Below are 15,533 nucleotides of genomic sequence, written 5' to 3' on the forward strand. Positions count from 1 at the left end.
GCACCCGCCGCGTGCTCGCCCCGCGCGCCTGCGCCGCGCGCCCCGATGACGCCGTGCCGGCGTCATCGGGGCGCGCGGCGCAGGCGCGCGGGGCGACCGTTGAACGTCTCTTCCCGCCTTGCTTCTCATGAGGGCCTGGCGCGGGCTGCGGCGGGCCGTCTCCTCCGCCCTCTCCTCCGGCGATGGGGCGGCCCCCGGCGGGAGGCCTCGGAGGCGGGCGTGGGAGACGTCGCTGTCGCCGCTGGAGCGGGTGAGGCGGCTGCTGCCGCCGGAGGAGGCGGCGGCGGTGGGGCGGTGCGCGGCCGCCGCCGCTCGGGCTCCCCCTGAGGAGGAGAAGGAGGAGGAGGCGGCCGCTCCTCAGGTGCCTCCTGAGGGGGCGGGAGCGCGTCCCGGCCCTTTCCGCGCTGGGGAGCTGGCTCTGGCGGAGGTGCGGCGGAAGCATAACACGACGCTGAAGCTGTTGTGCCGGCTGGCGGCGGGTTCGGTGTTGACCAGCCCCGGCGGCCTTCTGCCCCACCGCGACATCATCGGGCAGCTGCCGGGGCAGGTGCTGTGCACGTCGGCCGGGGCGCGGCTGCTGCTGAGGCGGCCCTCGTTGGAGGAGTACGTGCTGCTGATGCCGCGGGGGCCCACCATCGCCTACCCCAAGGTAGTGGCTGCTCACCGGGCTGGCTGGTGACTGGGAGTCCTTAGTTTCTAAGACTAGTAACGTGTCGTGTTTTTCTCACCCGCAGGATATAAGTGCTATGTTAATGATGATGGATATCCACCCGGGAGACACCGTCTTGGAAACCGGCAGCGGGTCTGGCGCTATGAGCTTGTTTCTGTCAAGAGCAGGTGAGAACCTGGTTTTAGAAAATATAGAAGCAGCGCGATTCCCTTATCATATATTGCCTTTCTTTTGACCAAATACTTACGGTCAATTCTTAAAAAGTTTTGCTGTAGTTCACGTGTTCATATACAGTTTGGTGACTTAAAGGAAAATTACACCTGTGCCAGAGCCAGTGCAGGGACTGCAAACTGTTTTGACTGTAGTTCAAGGGCTGTAGTACAAAGGGTTACCGAAGGCCCTGCAGAAAGCTGAGTTTCAGCCATCATTATTGTTGGCTTTGGCTCAACCATACTAGATTCTTTCTCCAGTCTCTTGCCTTTCTCAGTTTCCTTTTCCTCATCTTGATGGACCACGTGAATAATCAGATTGCTGGGTACCAGAGAAAATGCTTATGTGGATGTGCACTGTTATTTTTTCATGTTACAGCTAGCCTGGTTTGATCTAGGTCTCAGTGCTCTAAAAGGTAGAGAGCCTTTGCACTCAGCAATGTGAGTGAGGGTGAAACCTCACCCTTAAGCTTCATCTCATCTGTAGGTATCCTGTTAGTGGACCACATTTCAGAGTAATTTGATTTATGGGCTCCGGATAGAACAACTTCCTTAAGGAAAGAAAAACCCAAACCAAAACCCCACAGTTGCTTGCTGTAACTGCTTTTGCAGACACCTAAAAAATAAAGCACCAGTTGAATTTGGTTTTCAAATTGTTTCTTTTCTTTAATGTATTTCTGCTATTGCAGAATACTGCCCTTCTCTGCAATGTTAAAGGACTTTTGAGTGTAAAGACGGGAACGTCATCATGGACCATCTTGAACTGATACAGCGGAAAAGCACGAGTGGCGTATCCTGAAGGCTTATGTTCAAAGCCAGGGTTTGTGGGCGACCCACCGTCAGAGTAACTGAATACCTGAGGGTGCCAGCAGTGGTTACTGAACCTGAGAAGCACCCCATATCCTGAGCTTCTGTGAAACCTCAGCACTAACATTTCTTTTTTACTATTTTCCAATGTGTGTTATAAAGCATTGTTATAGACTATGCTGCCTTTGTGATTGTATCGTTACAGTTCAAGGCAGAAGACATTTCAGTACTCCCACTTAGAGCCAGCCAAGTATCTATGGGAGGTGACACTTCCTCTTGCACTCTTGTGAGGAGACAAACTGAACAAAAAGCTGCTCTTTTTGTTCAAGTCCATTAAGTAACCTTAGAACTGGAGGGCAGCGAATTAGCTTTCTCTTACTCTCCCACGTAGCAATGCTGTCCTTTGGCACGTGCTCCAGGATAACAATACAAGGCTTTTTAGAAGCAAGAGCTTTTCTGAGGAAGTTTAGTATTCAGCAAGTATGTTACCAGTGCCATTGATTCAACCCCACTCTGGGATGCCAGGTCATACTGCTGAGGGTAGCATGAGGAATTAGGAATGGTTACACTCAGTAAATGGTACAAACTAGAGTGCCGAGATCCATCAGGAGCTTAAAATTGGCGAGGGCATGTAAGCAGCAGCAAAGGGAATCTGAAGGGTCCCATACTGAGATGAACAGAGCAGTTTGTTCTTCTTAATCCTTTGTTTTAGCTGCAGTAATCTCTGCCTGGCATACTAATTCAGTTGAAAACACTTACTTTAATGATCAGCCATTAAATGCTGCCCCAAGATCACTCGGCTGCCGGTGGTCTTGATATACGTTGGGCCCAGGTTTTGAGGTCAGCAGTTGCACCTCTGCTCCTGCTCCCTCTGCCTCCTACTGCTATTCCTTAGTTCATTCCGATCATCTTTCTGCAATAAACTAGGGTTTTTTTGTAGTTCCAGGATGGGATTTTGCAGATAGTATGGGATTATCCTCAAGGCAGCCATTGCTGCGGTGGGAGCTAGAAGCTGACAAAACAGAAGATGAAAGTCAGCACTTCTGTTTCCAGAGATGCATTTGGAGAGAGGGAGAGTAAGAGTCATTAGCTTTTCCCATCTTCCCCTACAGGCGGACCCTAAATCCAAAGAAAGAGATTGAATACCAGATGTTGGCTAAGGCAAAAGTTAGCTTTTGCTAAATACAGCAAATTATGTTCTGCCTTGGGTATTCAGTCCACTGCGGCCATTTCATACAAACACGCCTGGACTTACCGAGTATTCCTCTCCTTTTTCAGTCTTGTCCAATAGGTTCCTTCCGATCACTTTAATTTAGCTGTAACTGTGCCAAATCAGCAAAATCCTTGGCATCACCAGGCTGTTAACCCTATCCATGGGAAGAAAGCAGTCCTTGTGTGCCAGTTCAGTTCTATCTTGAGGAGAGGGGAAAAAGGTATGAGATTGTATTGTTATTTTCAAGTTTCTTGAACTTAAATCAACACCAAATAGGGACGGTGTTAGTCACAGCTTAACACAATTTGGTGCTGACCCAGAAATAAATAGATTTGATTTTTCCTAATGGTGGCTGATTTGGCACCATTTAATACAGTGATACCCAACAAGAAAAAATAGCTGCTACACAGGTAAATGCTGGAATTTAAATCTAGTGGGCACATTACCAAGGTCCATGGAACTATTTAATTTCCCAAATTCTCATTGATTTAACGGAATTTGTTCATCTCCTCTCTTCGTGTTGCTCTCAGTTTATGTTTTATTTTCCGTTCCTTTAATCTTTCCCAGAAAATACTGACATGCAACAGGACAAAGTTAAGACTGTGGCATTTGCCATGACTTTAAGATCTTTGAGAACTGGAAAATATGATGTATGCAAACTTGACATACTGCAGCTTCATAATAATGAAGAGTTTTGCCTAGCTATTTTAACTAGTTGTTCTTATTTTCCAGAAATCAGTTTCAAAATGTAGGAAACTTTTGGAGTGAGCAGAGCAAGGAATAAGACTGACCCCAATGCAAACAATTTCATTCTTCTAGTGGTTCCAAACTGATAATCTTGAGTAATGAGTTGATGCTGCGATTCTACAACTGCTTAAGGTGATCAAAGGCGACACTGCTGAAACCCTCCCTCCTTACGTGTTGGCTCTGGCCCCGGTCTGATCCAGGGTGAGCTAGATCAGGGAGAGACTGTCGGGAAACCCACCCCTCTCCTGTTCAGTTTTCTGAATGGATTCACAGTGGGATCAAATAGGTGAGGGAAGGAGCCTGGTGACTCCAACCTACAATGGCTTAAGAAGTCACAGAACCTCACCCGCTGAGCTGCTGATTGCTGAAAGCTGCCTTCACCCATTAAAAGATAGTCAGGAGAAGCTAATGGTGTGATAGGTGTGAGAAATTAGAGTAATACAAGCATAGAATAAGACAGCAGTGCACATGCGTGTCTTTGCCTGGATATCCTGGTAACACTTCCTTTATGAAGAATATTGTGTATTGGACTCATATGGTATATTTCAGGATAGTAAATTTATACTTAAGTAATAAAATAATTTATTACAGTTACAAACAGTAACAGGAAAATAACACAAGCCTGCGTAAATCAAAGAGTACGCTCGAAGATTTGTCTATGGGGCTGAGATCAGTGGGGGGTTTTCTTAGCCCTTCCCCAACCCTAAGAAGGGACACCTTGGGAACAGTTTGTACTACTATAACTATGCTTTGGTCCATCTGCGGATTGATGGACTTTGGTCTGTGAAAGAACTAACCCAGCACTTTATCTGCATATATTTGTTTTAAATGTAAAGAAAAAATAAACTGTAATTGATCACTTCATGTGTGATTATTTCCTAAAGTGAAGTTGAGATTTAAAGGTGTACTTCTGTTACTTACTTTGCTACTTTTTTCTAAATTCTTTATTACGGGAGGGGGTCGGGGGAAGTAGTAAGTCTAGTATCTTTTGTCTATTTTCAGTTGGGCCCAAAGGGCGTGTTATAAGTTATGAAATCAGAGATGATCATCATAATTTAGCTAAGAAGAATTACAGGCACTGGCGTGCTGCATGGGAAATAGGACATATGGAAGAGTGGCCAGATAACGTGGATTTCATTCTTAAAGACATTTCAACAGCTGCTGCGGATATGAAATCTATAACGCTTGATGCAGTAAGTCTAGAAAATCCCCACATTTAACATTTATCTTTTCTGCATAAATTAAAACCTCTAGTGCTCACACTGACAATGGGATTCGCATATCTAGTTTAACATGAGAAAAAACAATCGGATCTTCACTGGTGAAAGAAACACCGTGATTTTTTTTTTTTTTTTGGTCAGATTACAAGTATTTTCAAGGTTTCAGGTACAGGTTCCCAAATGAAAGAACGATAATGGCTGTAGCGTAGAAATATTACAATTAATCACTGCTGTCTCGTAAGCAAAGACAAACTTACTTTTTTGTATTTTTGTATCTAAGGCATATATTTCAAACATTAAGAATACATAAGCTTATTGAAAATATAAACACGTAAACACTTTGCTATCAGCTATATAGAACACACAATGTAACTAAGGCCTAAGTTAAAGTTAGAGTAAAGAATGCTCCTGCTTGCTCTCCTGTCCTGCTTTTTATATCCAGATTTTGTAAAGGGAGACGCACTGGGGAAAACAGCTAGATGTTAACCACTCTTCTGTGTAAAGCAGACAAACCACTTACATTAACGCTTTAAACAAACGACAGTTGTGTTAAACGGTTTGAGGAAAGAAATGAAATATATAGCATAAAACCAGCATTTTTTTAAGCTTGAAAAGTAACATCTACAGGAAGGATCAGGTGTTGCATATCCCATTGTTTTACAGGTCGAATAGTTTTCGAGCAGAAGATGGATAAATTGCCAAAGACAGAAGTTTTCTAAATCCTGAAACAGACAGCAAGTTAAACATTGAGACTGTAGTGTGATCTCTTCCTAATAAAGATGCACTTGGAACATTTTTTTTTTTTTGAAATTTTTTGACATTTGAAAACTTGGTATCCAAACGTGCCAGTAAATGTAATCTTCCAAAAATTGTAACTAATGTTAGCATTATGGAATTTAATTAGTAGGAAGTTTAACATTAACACAGGACTACTGTGTTGGTGAAATGCTACTTGCTGTTTTAATAGAAATTCAGTTGGAAGTAGCAAGGACTTTGTTCTGTAAATGTGTGGACCTCAGGTTTCTCTAAGGTTTTGAGAGGCAGTAATAAAACTGGTTTGTGATTACATACTGCTGTGTATGCATTCATTTTCCATAGATAAACATTAGTTTTTCAAGCGTTGTTACAGAAAAAAATTGATAGATATATTAATACTTACTGGGAAAACATATGTATCTTTCTCTTACAGATAGTTCTGGATATGCTTAACCCTCAGTCTGCTCTGCCTGTCGTACACCCAAGTCTGAAACAGGGTGGTGTGTGTGCTGTGTATTTAGCCAAGTAAGTATTTACTTCTGATGCTTACGCATTTATTCAGGCATCACCTAGCATTGTTACAAAACCAAACATCTTTTCATTAATGCTGGATGTATATTTTAAATGTTTAACGAAATTCCCCCCCCATGTAATTTTTTTTAGGGAGTTGCACTCAGTATAGATTACACTTGGCTGAATCCTTTGGCTTTTACTTTGGGAACGCTCCCATGGTCAGTGGAAGTTTTCACTTAATGACATCCTGAAAATAACTGTTCGGTTTTCCAATTCAGTAGTAGGGTTGCTAGCTCCTTTGCCCTAAAATGGAAGGGCTCGTGTAACCTCAAAGGTAAAGAATGCGACAAAGGCAGTAGAATTGAGACTAGCAGTGTATGATTTGAGTTTTTGAAATACTGCTTCATCCTTTGCATTTCTTTAAAAGCATCACACAGGTTATTGACCTTTTAGACAGAATACGGACCTGCAAGCTCCCTTTTTTGTGCGAAAGGATCATTGAGGTAACTCATAGAAATTGGTTGGTACTCCCTGCTAAAATCAAGAATTGCAAATCAAGCCAAATGGTGGAAACTCAAGAAAATATTGAAGAACCACCTCAAAAGGAATATGAAGAAATCCACATTCAGGATCGAGTGGTTCTTAAAGAAAGTGAATACAATGGTAAGAACATCATTGCTGATGAGAAATCCTGTTACTGCAATTTGATAATCCAAGGATATAATGAAGGCAAAGTTTGTAGGAAGAGGCAGTATTTTTTTCTTAGGTCAGCTGACATTGTTGTCAAGACTAGACAAGCTTCTGGACAGCCTAGACCTTGTCAGGTTTGGAAAAGGATATACTAACAGTTATTTAAATTTAAGTGTCTTACTAAAAATCTAGACTAAGTAGAAAATAAACTGCAGTCTGCAAATAGAGAATGACTGCCCTTCTACTACTGTTTACAAATTTTTTTTTTTTTTTTTTTTTTAAATAAAATTCAGTCCTCTATGCTCATCCTGTGCTGCTTTAGAGGACCCTGATGGGCTTAAGGATTCCACAGAAGAAACGTTACCAGTGTGGTCTGTTTTGTAATCCTGCTGTTGTGGCAAATCCAAAAAAGATGCCTCATACTAGTATAGATTTGCAAAATCCATAGTAGAGCAAAGAGGTCTGAATGTACTGATAGGTGACAACAAAGCACTTTAACAGAAGCAAAAAGAAAACGGAAATATGTCAAGGAAAAATAATCCATGCGCATTGGCAACTGTAGTCTGTGCGATTATGTTTTAAACTTGGAAAGAATTAAAAAAATCTACTTCTCACAGAATCACTTTCTGATGATGCTGAAACATACTGCTCGGTGCCTTACGTTGCTAGACCATCTTACTCGCAGGATGCTCATTCAGGTGAGACACTTGGAAAATGTTTTTTTTTCATCTTAAAAGTTTAGTGGTATTTTATTTTCAAAAATACTGGGTTTTTTACTAGTATTTGACATGTTACTATATCATGAAATCATAAAACCTATAGTAATAAACTAATCATTGTATATTGAAATACTGAAGTAGTAACTTGTTTTGTTTTTTAATTAGCATTCCTTACCAAGCTGAGAAAGTTTCGACCGCTGTTTTCTTGATGCTGCTGAGACCATAGCTGCTAATTTGAATGTTGTATCAGAATAAAATAAAATGTTACAAAGTAGCTGCTACATTTTACACGTTGTGTAACTTAAGTAATGACTGCTTTGATTTCTACCACATACAAAGTTTGAAATCCCACCTACTATTTAAAGGGAAGGGTTTTAACAGAATCATCAGGTGTGGTGTTGCTATGCAACAGCGATTGTTCCACAAAGCAAGGTATCTGTTTCTGTCTCATCGGGTGTGTTTCATTCTTTGTTGCTTGTAAACCAATCCATGGATTTGTCTTGGTTCAAGGTGCTACCTCGTCTCCTTTTGCTGGACAGGCTCTGACAGTCTACCAGAAATAAGGAGAAAAAAAACTTAGTAAGAAAATAACAGATCAAAGTCTGCCCTTTGAAATGCAAACGAAGCAGCTTCTGACTTCACTGGCTGCCAACTGGTGGCTATCAGTTTCTTTACGAAAGAATGTTCTTAAAGCACAACTGTAAAGAGAAACTGAAATTCACTGAATTTGTTCTCTTGATAAAGCTGTGCTAATTTCAAGAAAAAGACCAGTTGTTGACATGTATAGCTTTGGTTCACTTCCACCAGCCATGCTGAAAGTTGCCTGGTCATTTGTGAACTTTCTGTAAAACATTCTCAAATGGTCAAAATAAACACAATTTTTTCTGACCTTTGTCAGATACGAAAAGCGAGATCTCTCAAGTAAAAACAGATTTAAAATTAAGTCTTTTAGGGTCTCAGGTAAGCCTCCACATAAGCACGTGGTGTGTTTAATGTTTAACACATTAAATTTATTAAATGACACATTGTAGCCACCTGACTTGTTCTGTATCTCAAGGAAGATTGAAATGCCAAATTTTTCAAAGTTGAGGGATCCCTTGAGAATCACAGTTGTACTGAAGCTGTCAAAAGCAATAACACAATCCTACTATAATGGTGAAAATTTGCATATTAGTGAGAACATGCAAATAAAAAATAGAGCTATAAATAACTGTAACCCTGGATTAAATAAGTATACTAAGAACTCCGCAGGGCTTAAGCACATGAAAGTATCTTTGCAGAACTGAGGCCTTATACAGTTCCCCCAGGAAGTTCACATCTCAAGTGTGTTCCACTCAATAATAAATTAAACAACAAGCATTTGCCCCATAACTGCTGTATGTAATGGAGGCTTCTCATGCAAAGGCTCAGGACGCTATTTTGAGCGGATTAATGTGCAAAGATTCAATTATGTAAAACAATTTTCACAATAAACTCCTGTATTGTTTTCTACTCGTACCCCAATCTTAAAAGGAAATCTTGTATAAGCTCTGTCAACAATTGAGACACACCTGAAGGAAAAAGTGAATTGTGATTTAATGTATGTCCAAACTGATGACAGCAACTGAGCAGCCTGCCCTTTCTAAAAACGGTGCTCTCAACAAGAGCACTTTAACTCGCATAACGCACGCTAAAAGTTAAAAAGTCACATGACAGACACCGGTATTTTTTACTGTTTCTTCTAGCCAATCCTAAGCATTTAAAATAGGATTCTCAATTTAATTTATAATGCAAGAATACTAATAAATGCCTAAATAGTCTGGAACGCAACCCAAAAACTACCGCAGTAGATGAAGGTAATTTGAAGAGACTCAGAATATAAAGCAGTTGGTACTTCCAGGAAGTCTTGGTACTTCCAGGAAGTCAAGAGGCAAGATGTGAAAATGAAACTATGGCAGTTCTGCCAAGGTAACTGCATTTGTAATAGGGACTTCTGCTAACGCAGAGAGATCGCGTCTGAGGCAAATATGGCCTCAGTTGCCTAAACTAATGGAAAATTATTTGCAATATTAAACCATACCTTGGCCATAATAAAAAGGAGAGTCAACGAGCATTTTTTCAGCTGGAAAGGTGTTCTTTGAATTCTGGGATGAACGTAATTCCATCATCTCCATAGTTCCAGTAGATGAGGAGGAAGATGATGATAATCCTAGTCGTACAAATCTTCCTTTCTTACCACAAAGCAAGCAGTCTGTAGGAGTAGCACTAGGTCCTCGGGGCAGCTGTACTTCATCATCGTAGTTTCTCACAGCTCCGCTGTGGTGCATAGAACGTTCTCGCTGCCATACATAATGTGTCGGAGCAATAGCCATCACCTATCAGAACAGCCGTTACATCAGAAACAGTAAAAATAATGGGAAAACATACAGCTGAAAACAAGGGATCCAGTTAATGTATGGCAGAGAAGTAATACTATGCAGCTGAAATGGGTATCATCTATTATCTACCTGCTTCTGTCTCACTAGAAAGTTTGCTACCTTAAGCACGAGTAAGTGAACCAGTTATGAAGCAGATGTGGAAACACAACAGTTTACAGCCTTGTATATTCATGTGAATCATCACAAATACCAGCCTATGCTTTGTACGTTGGACTGAAGACGGTGTCTTTTACTAACTACTAAACATAAACTCAATGGATCTTCTGGTTCACAACATCGCTGAACTAATGACCGTTGGAAGCTGGGAGGGTAAGCTGGGAAAAGCATCCTACACTTGCCTTGTTCCTTGTACTTTTCCCATAAACGTCTAATCCCATCCCCAGAGATGGGATTCTAGAGTAAATGAGATTTTCTTTTCCACCAGCTGTAGTAAACATTATGTTCTTAGAACGTGACAGGGCTTTTCCAGACAGATACATTCCACCTGAAAAGTGAGGAATGTCTTTTTTCCCCTCCTAATACGTTTGACGAATGTAGGTTGTAACACTGCATTAATAGTAGAGAATGTTAGAAGTGTGTCCTGAGTTTTTTTTAAATGCAGTGAAATCCCCTTACCTTAAAAAGTCAATTGAAGTTGTATTATTAATTTTGAAGGGATTAAAATTTCACCTGAGGTGCTGGGATTTTTATTTGAAGGTTTTACTTGTGTACAGACTTATCATTTGTAAAGCAAACACACACACACAAAATTATTTCTAAAGTGAATGAAGTGAAACAACCGATAGTAAATTTTAAATAAAAATATTTGCATAAAGCAGAAAGATTCTAGTCAATAAAAACTTCACTTTTAACAGTAGTGCAATGTAAAATATTCTAGTTTACCTTAAAATTACAGTTTCAAAGAATGTATGTTAAATGCAGAAGAAGAAAAAAATGATGGAGGATAAGTGGACCGTTACATTTAACTGCATCTTTTCTTTCCCACGGCTTGTCTACGCACTTTAGGGAAGGAGTTATTTGTGTAGAGCTAGATTGGTAGCTGGTATTAATTGTTGTCGTTTCAGCATCTACAATATTAAAACCCTCCCTACCTCTTCACAGCAGCGCCTGCTTACAACAGCCCTGTAGTCAATTCTACTCCATAGTTGATCTCTTAACTTTAAGAAATCAGGGAAGAGTTTTCTCCAGGCCTTTCCCAAAGCCCATGGGAAAATGTCATACTTTGATTCTTCATCGTCTTCTTCAACTGTATTTGCCAGATACCTTCAAACATATATATGTTTGTGTCTGTAAATGTTATTCCATCTTAAATCACTGTGTTAGTACGATTTCTAATATTAAAAAGACATAACATTGAAGTAGTTCTTTTTCCTAACTGTGAGAAAAACTGCTAACAAATTACAGCCTTCTCTCAGGAGTACAGTATTTTCTTAATCAAAAAGTTCCATGTGTATCCTTTGGGTAAATAAAAACCGAAGCTATTATAAAAATTGCTTTACCCTAAAGTCTCCTAAATGGGCAGATATGCAAGAGCTAACATATCTGACAGCTTTCTCCAAATTGACAAGATATCCTTGCACTAAAATGAACAGTTTCTGACTGATTCTCTAAGTAAAGCTTAAAACTGTCTTACCAAATTTTAAACTTTACATTTTCTACTTCATGGATTTTAGCTATTCTTGGAAAATTACGCTGCTCACGTTAAATTAGCAGCCAACAACTAAATACAGGTCTACCTTCATGTAAAAATGAAAACCTTAAATGACTTTAACGTCTGTATTTCTCCCTTCCTTCACTATGTGCTACTTTTGGTTCTGGGTCGTCTTCTCAGACAACAGGAAAGTATTTACTTCCTCTGGATCCACCATATACTAAACTCCTGTAAATCATACCTGAAAGAGTTACGACTTTTAGTCTCCCCCCCCAGTTTTCTCACTTGCTCCTAAGCCCAATATTCCCTCTAGTCCCAGCCTCACCAGACCCTTTGTCCCTTTCTAATCCTCTCGCTCTGCTGGCCTGGCTTTTCTCCCTTTGGTGGAGTCAGACGGCTTCCTCCTCCATGCTCAGTGGATGCTACCCAGAACACCATTTACAGCAGGAGAAACAGCCATCTTTCTCCCCGCACTAGTGTGCAAATCAGAGCATCTGAGAAGCGCTATTACAGAAAAAAGATTACCTGAGCAGCATAACACTATGAAAGAAAATGCTGAATCACTCTGTAGGTACAGCCAAATATGGAGAGATTATACAAGCTTGGTAAAGACAGATTACTGATTGCACCTCTGTTTCAAAGTATAGAAATTTTAGAACTGTTCAAAAAAGTTCTCAGAAATTCTCTAGCAACGTTTTTTACAGTTGACTTAAATCATGTTGACTAAAACTTTAATCAAAAGTTACTCCTAAGGTGCGTATCGTGATGAAACATTTCAGTACAAATGACTTAAAGGCTGGCAAAGATACAAAATAGGGTCTTGTAACAGGAAGGGTGAGCCACATATACGCAGGACAATACGTGGCAACATATATTTCTTGCAGTGCTTAAAAAAAAAAAAAATCACAGATTTACAGTTTGGTAGGCAGAATGCCATGCTGGGTATCACAACACCAACACAGACGTCCCCTCACTGCCACTCGAGCTTGTTCCACACAGGTGGTCATCAGAGGAAGAATGTTGCATTTGCACTATTTATATACAGTACGTAGATTTCGTTTCTATACTTCATATAGAACCCAAACAACTACACACTCATTAAAGAAGTCTCATTGTATATCATAATTATCAGTGGCATAAACAAAGAAATAAAATAATGCAAAGTTTATCCTAATAAAACCAGATAATTTAAAAGTACTTACAGAGCAACAAAGAAATTGATTCTGGTATGCTCATTTATTGTGAAGTTAGCCCTCTTGAAATAAACGAAAGTCATTGCCAAGAGATACTGTTTTAAAATGTAAAATGTTACATTCATTATTAAGTATCAATATATTATTTCAGTACATCATTTCCCAAAATGCTTCGCACATTTATCTTGCACCAAGATATTTTGGTCGGTTTTATCAATGAGAAAAGCATAAATGGAGTTTCTTGAAGCTTCCGTATGAACACATTAGAAAAAAATTACAGTCTGTATTTGCATTACAGTATCAAGTGATTAAGAGCAGATTTTTCACTCTATATGTTCTATTAACTAAGAGGGAAATACACTTGCCTTGTCTGCAATTTTACAGCAACAGTCCATCCAAAGGAAGTCTTGGATTAGATCATCATCTGCAACAAAAGAAAACTGTAGCATTTCAAACACCAAAATTGTTTTTGTTAGAAAGTATTTGTAAATAAATAACAGATGGTCCTTTTATTAAACCAAATTAAAAGAAAGAAGCTAGACCCAGCAGTAGAGAACAGAGAACCTGACGGGAGAAAGAGATATGAGAAAACTTAAGCAACAAAAGAAGACAAACTACCAGAAAGGCAAGGTGGAAAATCTAGTGACTGCATTTCATTCATTCTCACCAATAGCAAGTGAAGGTGAAAAATCACCAGTATTTTTTCTATTTATATAACTTCTTCCTGCATTAAGTGGCTCCATCTAATAGCATACCGTTATTTCCGATGAACCATAGACTGTTGAGATCTCTGCACCTTGATTACCTGACAGCCTTTACGAGGCACTATTTGTTTGGTTATTTGTGGTCAGTGCATTGCTGTCTGTGAAAATGTACTACAGTTGGATTACCGCAAACTCTCTCTGATTCACTCCTGTATTCAAGGTTCAAATAAAAACCCAAGTGTAGTCTTCCACTATTACTTAATGTCTTCACTAAATTAAATAAATGCAAAGCTTTATATGAAAGAGAGACAGATGCAAAAGAGATGCTGCAACTCAGATTTTCTTCCCATTCCACTTCTCCCCCTAAATGTTTATTCCGACAATAAATAACATGTTTATAAGACTGGGAGTCCAGCCTTTCTTAAGCCTTGTGTAAAACAAGATGTACGTTGTTTTACATGTATTTGTTGAAATGTAAGAGAAAATAGAAAGGAAAGGGAAATGATTATAAAAGGAAGTATCACACCACCTTGGTTTCACTTGTAATTTAAAAAGATACTTTTCATCAGTTTGGTAGCACTTTTTGTATCTTTAACTTAAGCGTTAAATGTTTATACACTAACATATTACAACAAAATACGTTTAGACAAAGACACGGCCGTTGGTATCTATATAAAAAGCACTCCCAAAATTACTGAGTTTAGAAAACATAGTTGCTTAATAGTTTTCTACTGTTCAGTCAATACATCGGTATCTGTCATTATTAACCTACCAAATAATTTAAAGAAAGCTGTCATTTCCTGACGCTGAATAACTAGACGTGGTCCCTTTGGACATTTATATTTATGACTAGGAACCTTTTTTTCACAATTATTTTCTTCATGGTCTTTAAAAGTAGGCCGCTTTAGTCTAATAAGGTTTTTTTTCTGATGTGATCTGGATGCACTCGATTTTACATGAACAGTGACAGTGGGAGGTGTCTGACACACCAGATTGTGTCTCATTTTAGTAAGTAGAGGTTCCTGTTAAAAAAGAAGAAGTAGTTAACTACAAAAATAGTCAGCTTGAGCAGTAGTTCTCTATATTTCTTTTGTTCAAATGAAGCATTTTCAGTAGAGCTTGTATGTCAGGTGATACAAAAATTAGTTGTATCAGTACTAATTATCTAAGAATTGTGCCCTAAGCCAACTACATAGATTTCTTTAATTTAGTTCTAATTTGATAAAGCTCTTTTTCAGTGGAAGGAGCCTTCAATCTTTCTTTTTCCAGTCAAAATTTTGAAAAATGGAAAAAAAACCTTTCCAGAAAAAGTTGCTGTTTGTCAGATCCTCATAGACCTACACACTTACTTAGATCATAGAATCATAGAATCATTGAGGTTGGAAAAGACCTCTAAGATCATCGACTCCAACCATCGACCCAACACCACCATGTCCACTAAACCATGTCCCCAAGTGCCTCACCTACTCGTCTTTTAAATACCTCCAGGGATGGGGACTCCACCACTTCCCTGGGCAGCCTGTTCCAATAGCAGATCTACCAAAAAATCTCCATTCCTGCCCTGCAATTTGCGACTGTGCATTAATTCTTTAATGTTCTTTTAAAAATACAACAGAACCGTAATTAAGCCATATAACATTGAAGTCTTGAGCTCTTTTACTTTTTGTAACATTCGGTTACAGCCTTCGGGAATAAAAACCTAACCCCTCAAGTAGGACGTACCCTGAAGGCATACCCAAGGAAACATACCTGAGGTGTTTGTAACTAAAAACCAAGAAGATACCAAATGGAGTGTGAGGAAAGGTATTTTTAGGCAGGAGCAAACGCATTCACTCCTTCAGTAGGTCCCTCCACAGAGCATAGGGCTGTCTGGGGCCGGCTCACAGCAGCCTACCTGGCTCTCCAGCTCCTAGTTAGCTGCCGCATATAAAAAAACCAAACCAAAACCAAACCCACAAGCCCAAAAGCCACGTGTGGACGCGACTACGCTCTTTCGCCCCCCAGCAGGTAGGCCTGCGGCCCAG

General features: G+C 39.8%; 2 protein-coding genes across 2 annotated transcripts; one reads left to right on the plus strand and one right to left on the minus strand.

Annotated features, from left to right (window-relative positions):
- The first annotated feature begins 104 nt into the window (after positions 1-104).
- Positions 105-7,832, plus strand: TRMT61B (tRNA methyltransferase 61B). Its single transcript, XM_076334729.1, has 7 exons — positions 105-649; positions 735-837; positions 4,649-4,839; positions 6,056-6,147; positions 6,563-6,798; positions 7,443-7,523; positions 7,710-7,832. The coding sequence occupies exons 1-7, from the start codon at positions 128-130 to the stop codon at positions 7,751-7,753; spliced, it is 1,269 nt and encodes a 422-aa protein (XP_076190844.1). The 5' UTR covers positions 105-127; the 3' UTR covers positions 7,754-7,832.
- On the minus strand, positions 7,753-14,513 carry SPDYA (speedy/RINGO cell cycle regulator family member A). Its single transcript, XM_076334730.1, has 6 exons — positions 14,282-14,513; positions 13,171-13,229; positions 12,815-12,900; positions 11,053-11,224; positions 9,604-9,898; positions 7,753-8,094 (listed from the first exon to the last, which is right to left on the minus strand). The coding sequence occupies exons 1-6, from the start codon at positions 14,511-14,513 to the stop codon at positions 8,006-8,008; spliced, it is 933 nt and encodes a 310-aa protein (XP_076190845.1). The 3' UTR covers positions 7,753-8,005.
- Positions 14,514-15,533: the final 1,020 nt, after the last annotated feature.

The sequence above is a fragment of the Aptenodytes patagonicus genome, chromosome 3 (assembly GCF_965638725.1).
Source record: "Aptenodytes patagonicus chromosome 3, bAptPat1.pri.cur, whole genome shotgun sequence".
Classification (NCBI taxonomy): Eukaryota; Metazoa; Chordata; class Aves; order Sphenisciformes; family Spheniscidae; genus Aptenodytes; species Aptenodytes patagonicus.

Coding starts and splice junctions, on each gene's coding strand:
- TRMT61B (XM_076334729.1), top strand. CDS start 128: ATGAGGGCCTGGCGCGGGCTGCGGCGGGCCGTCTCCTCCGCCCTCTCC. Junction 838..4,648: donor CTTGTTTCTGTCAAGAGCAG/GTGAGAACCTGG, acceptor GTCTATTTTCAG/TTGGGCCCAAAGGGCGTGTT. Junction 6,799..7,442: donor TAAAGAAAGTGAATACAATG/GTAAGAACATCA, acceptor TACTTCTCACAG/AATCACTTTCTGATGATGCT.
- SPDYA (XM_076334730.1), bottom strand. CDS start 14,513: ATGAGACACAATCTGGTGTGTCAGACACCTCCCACTGTCACTGTTCAT. Junction 13,230..14,281: donor AGCTTTCTTTAAATTATTTG/GTAGGTTAATAA, acceptor CTTTTGTTGCAG/ATGATGATCTAATCCAAGAC. Junction 11,225..12,814: donor ATCAATTTCTTTGTTGCTCT/GTAAGTACTTTT, acceptor ATATGTTTGAAG/GTATCTGGCAAATACAGTTG.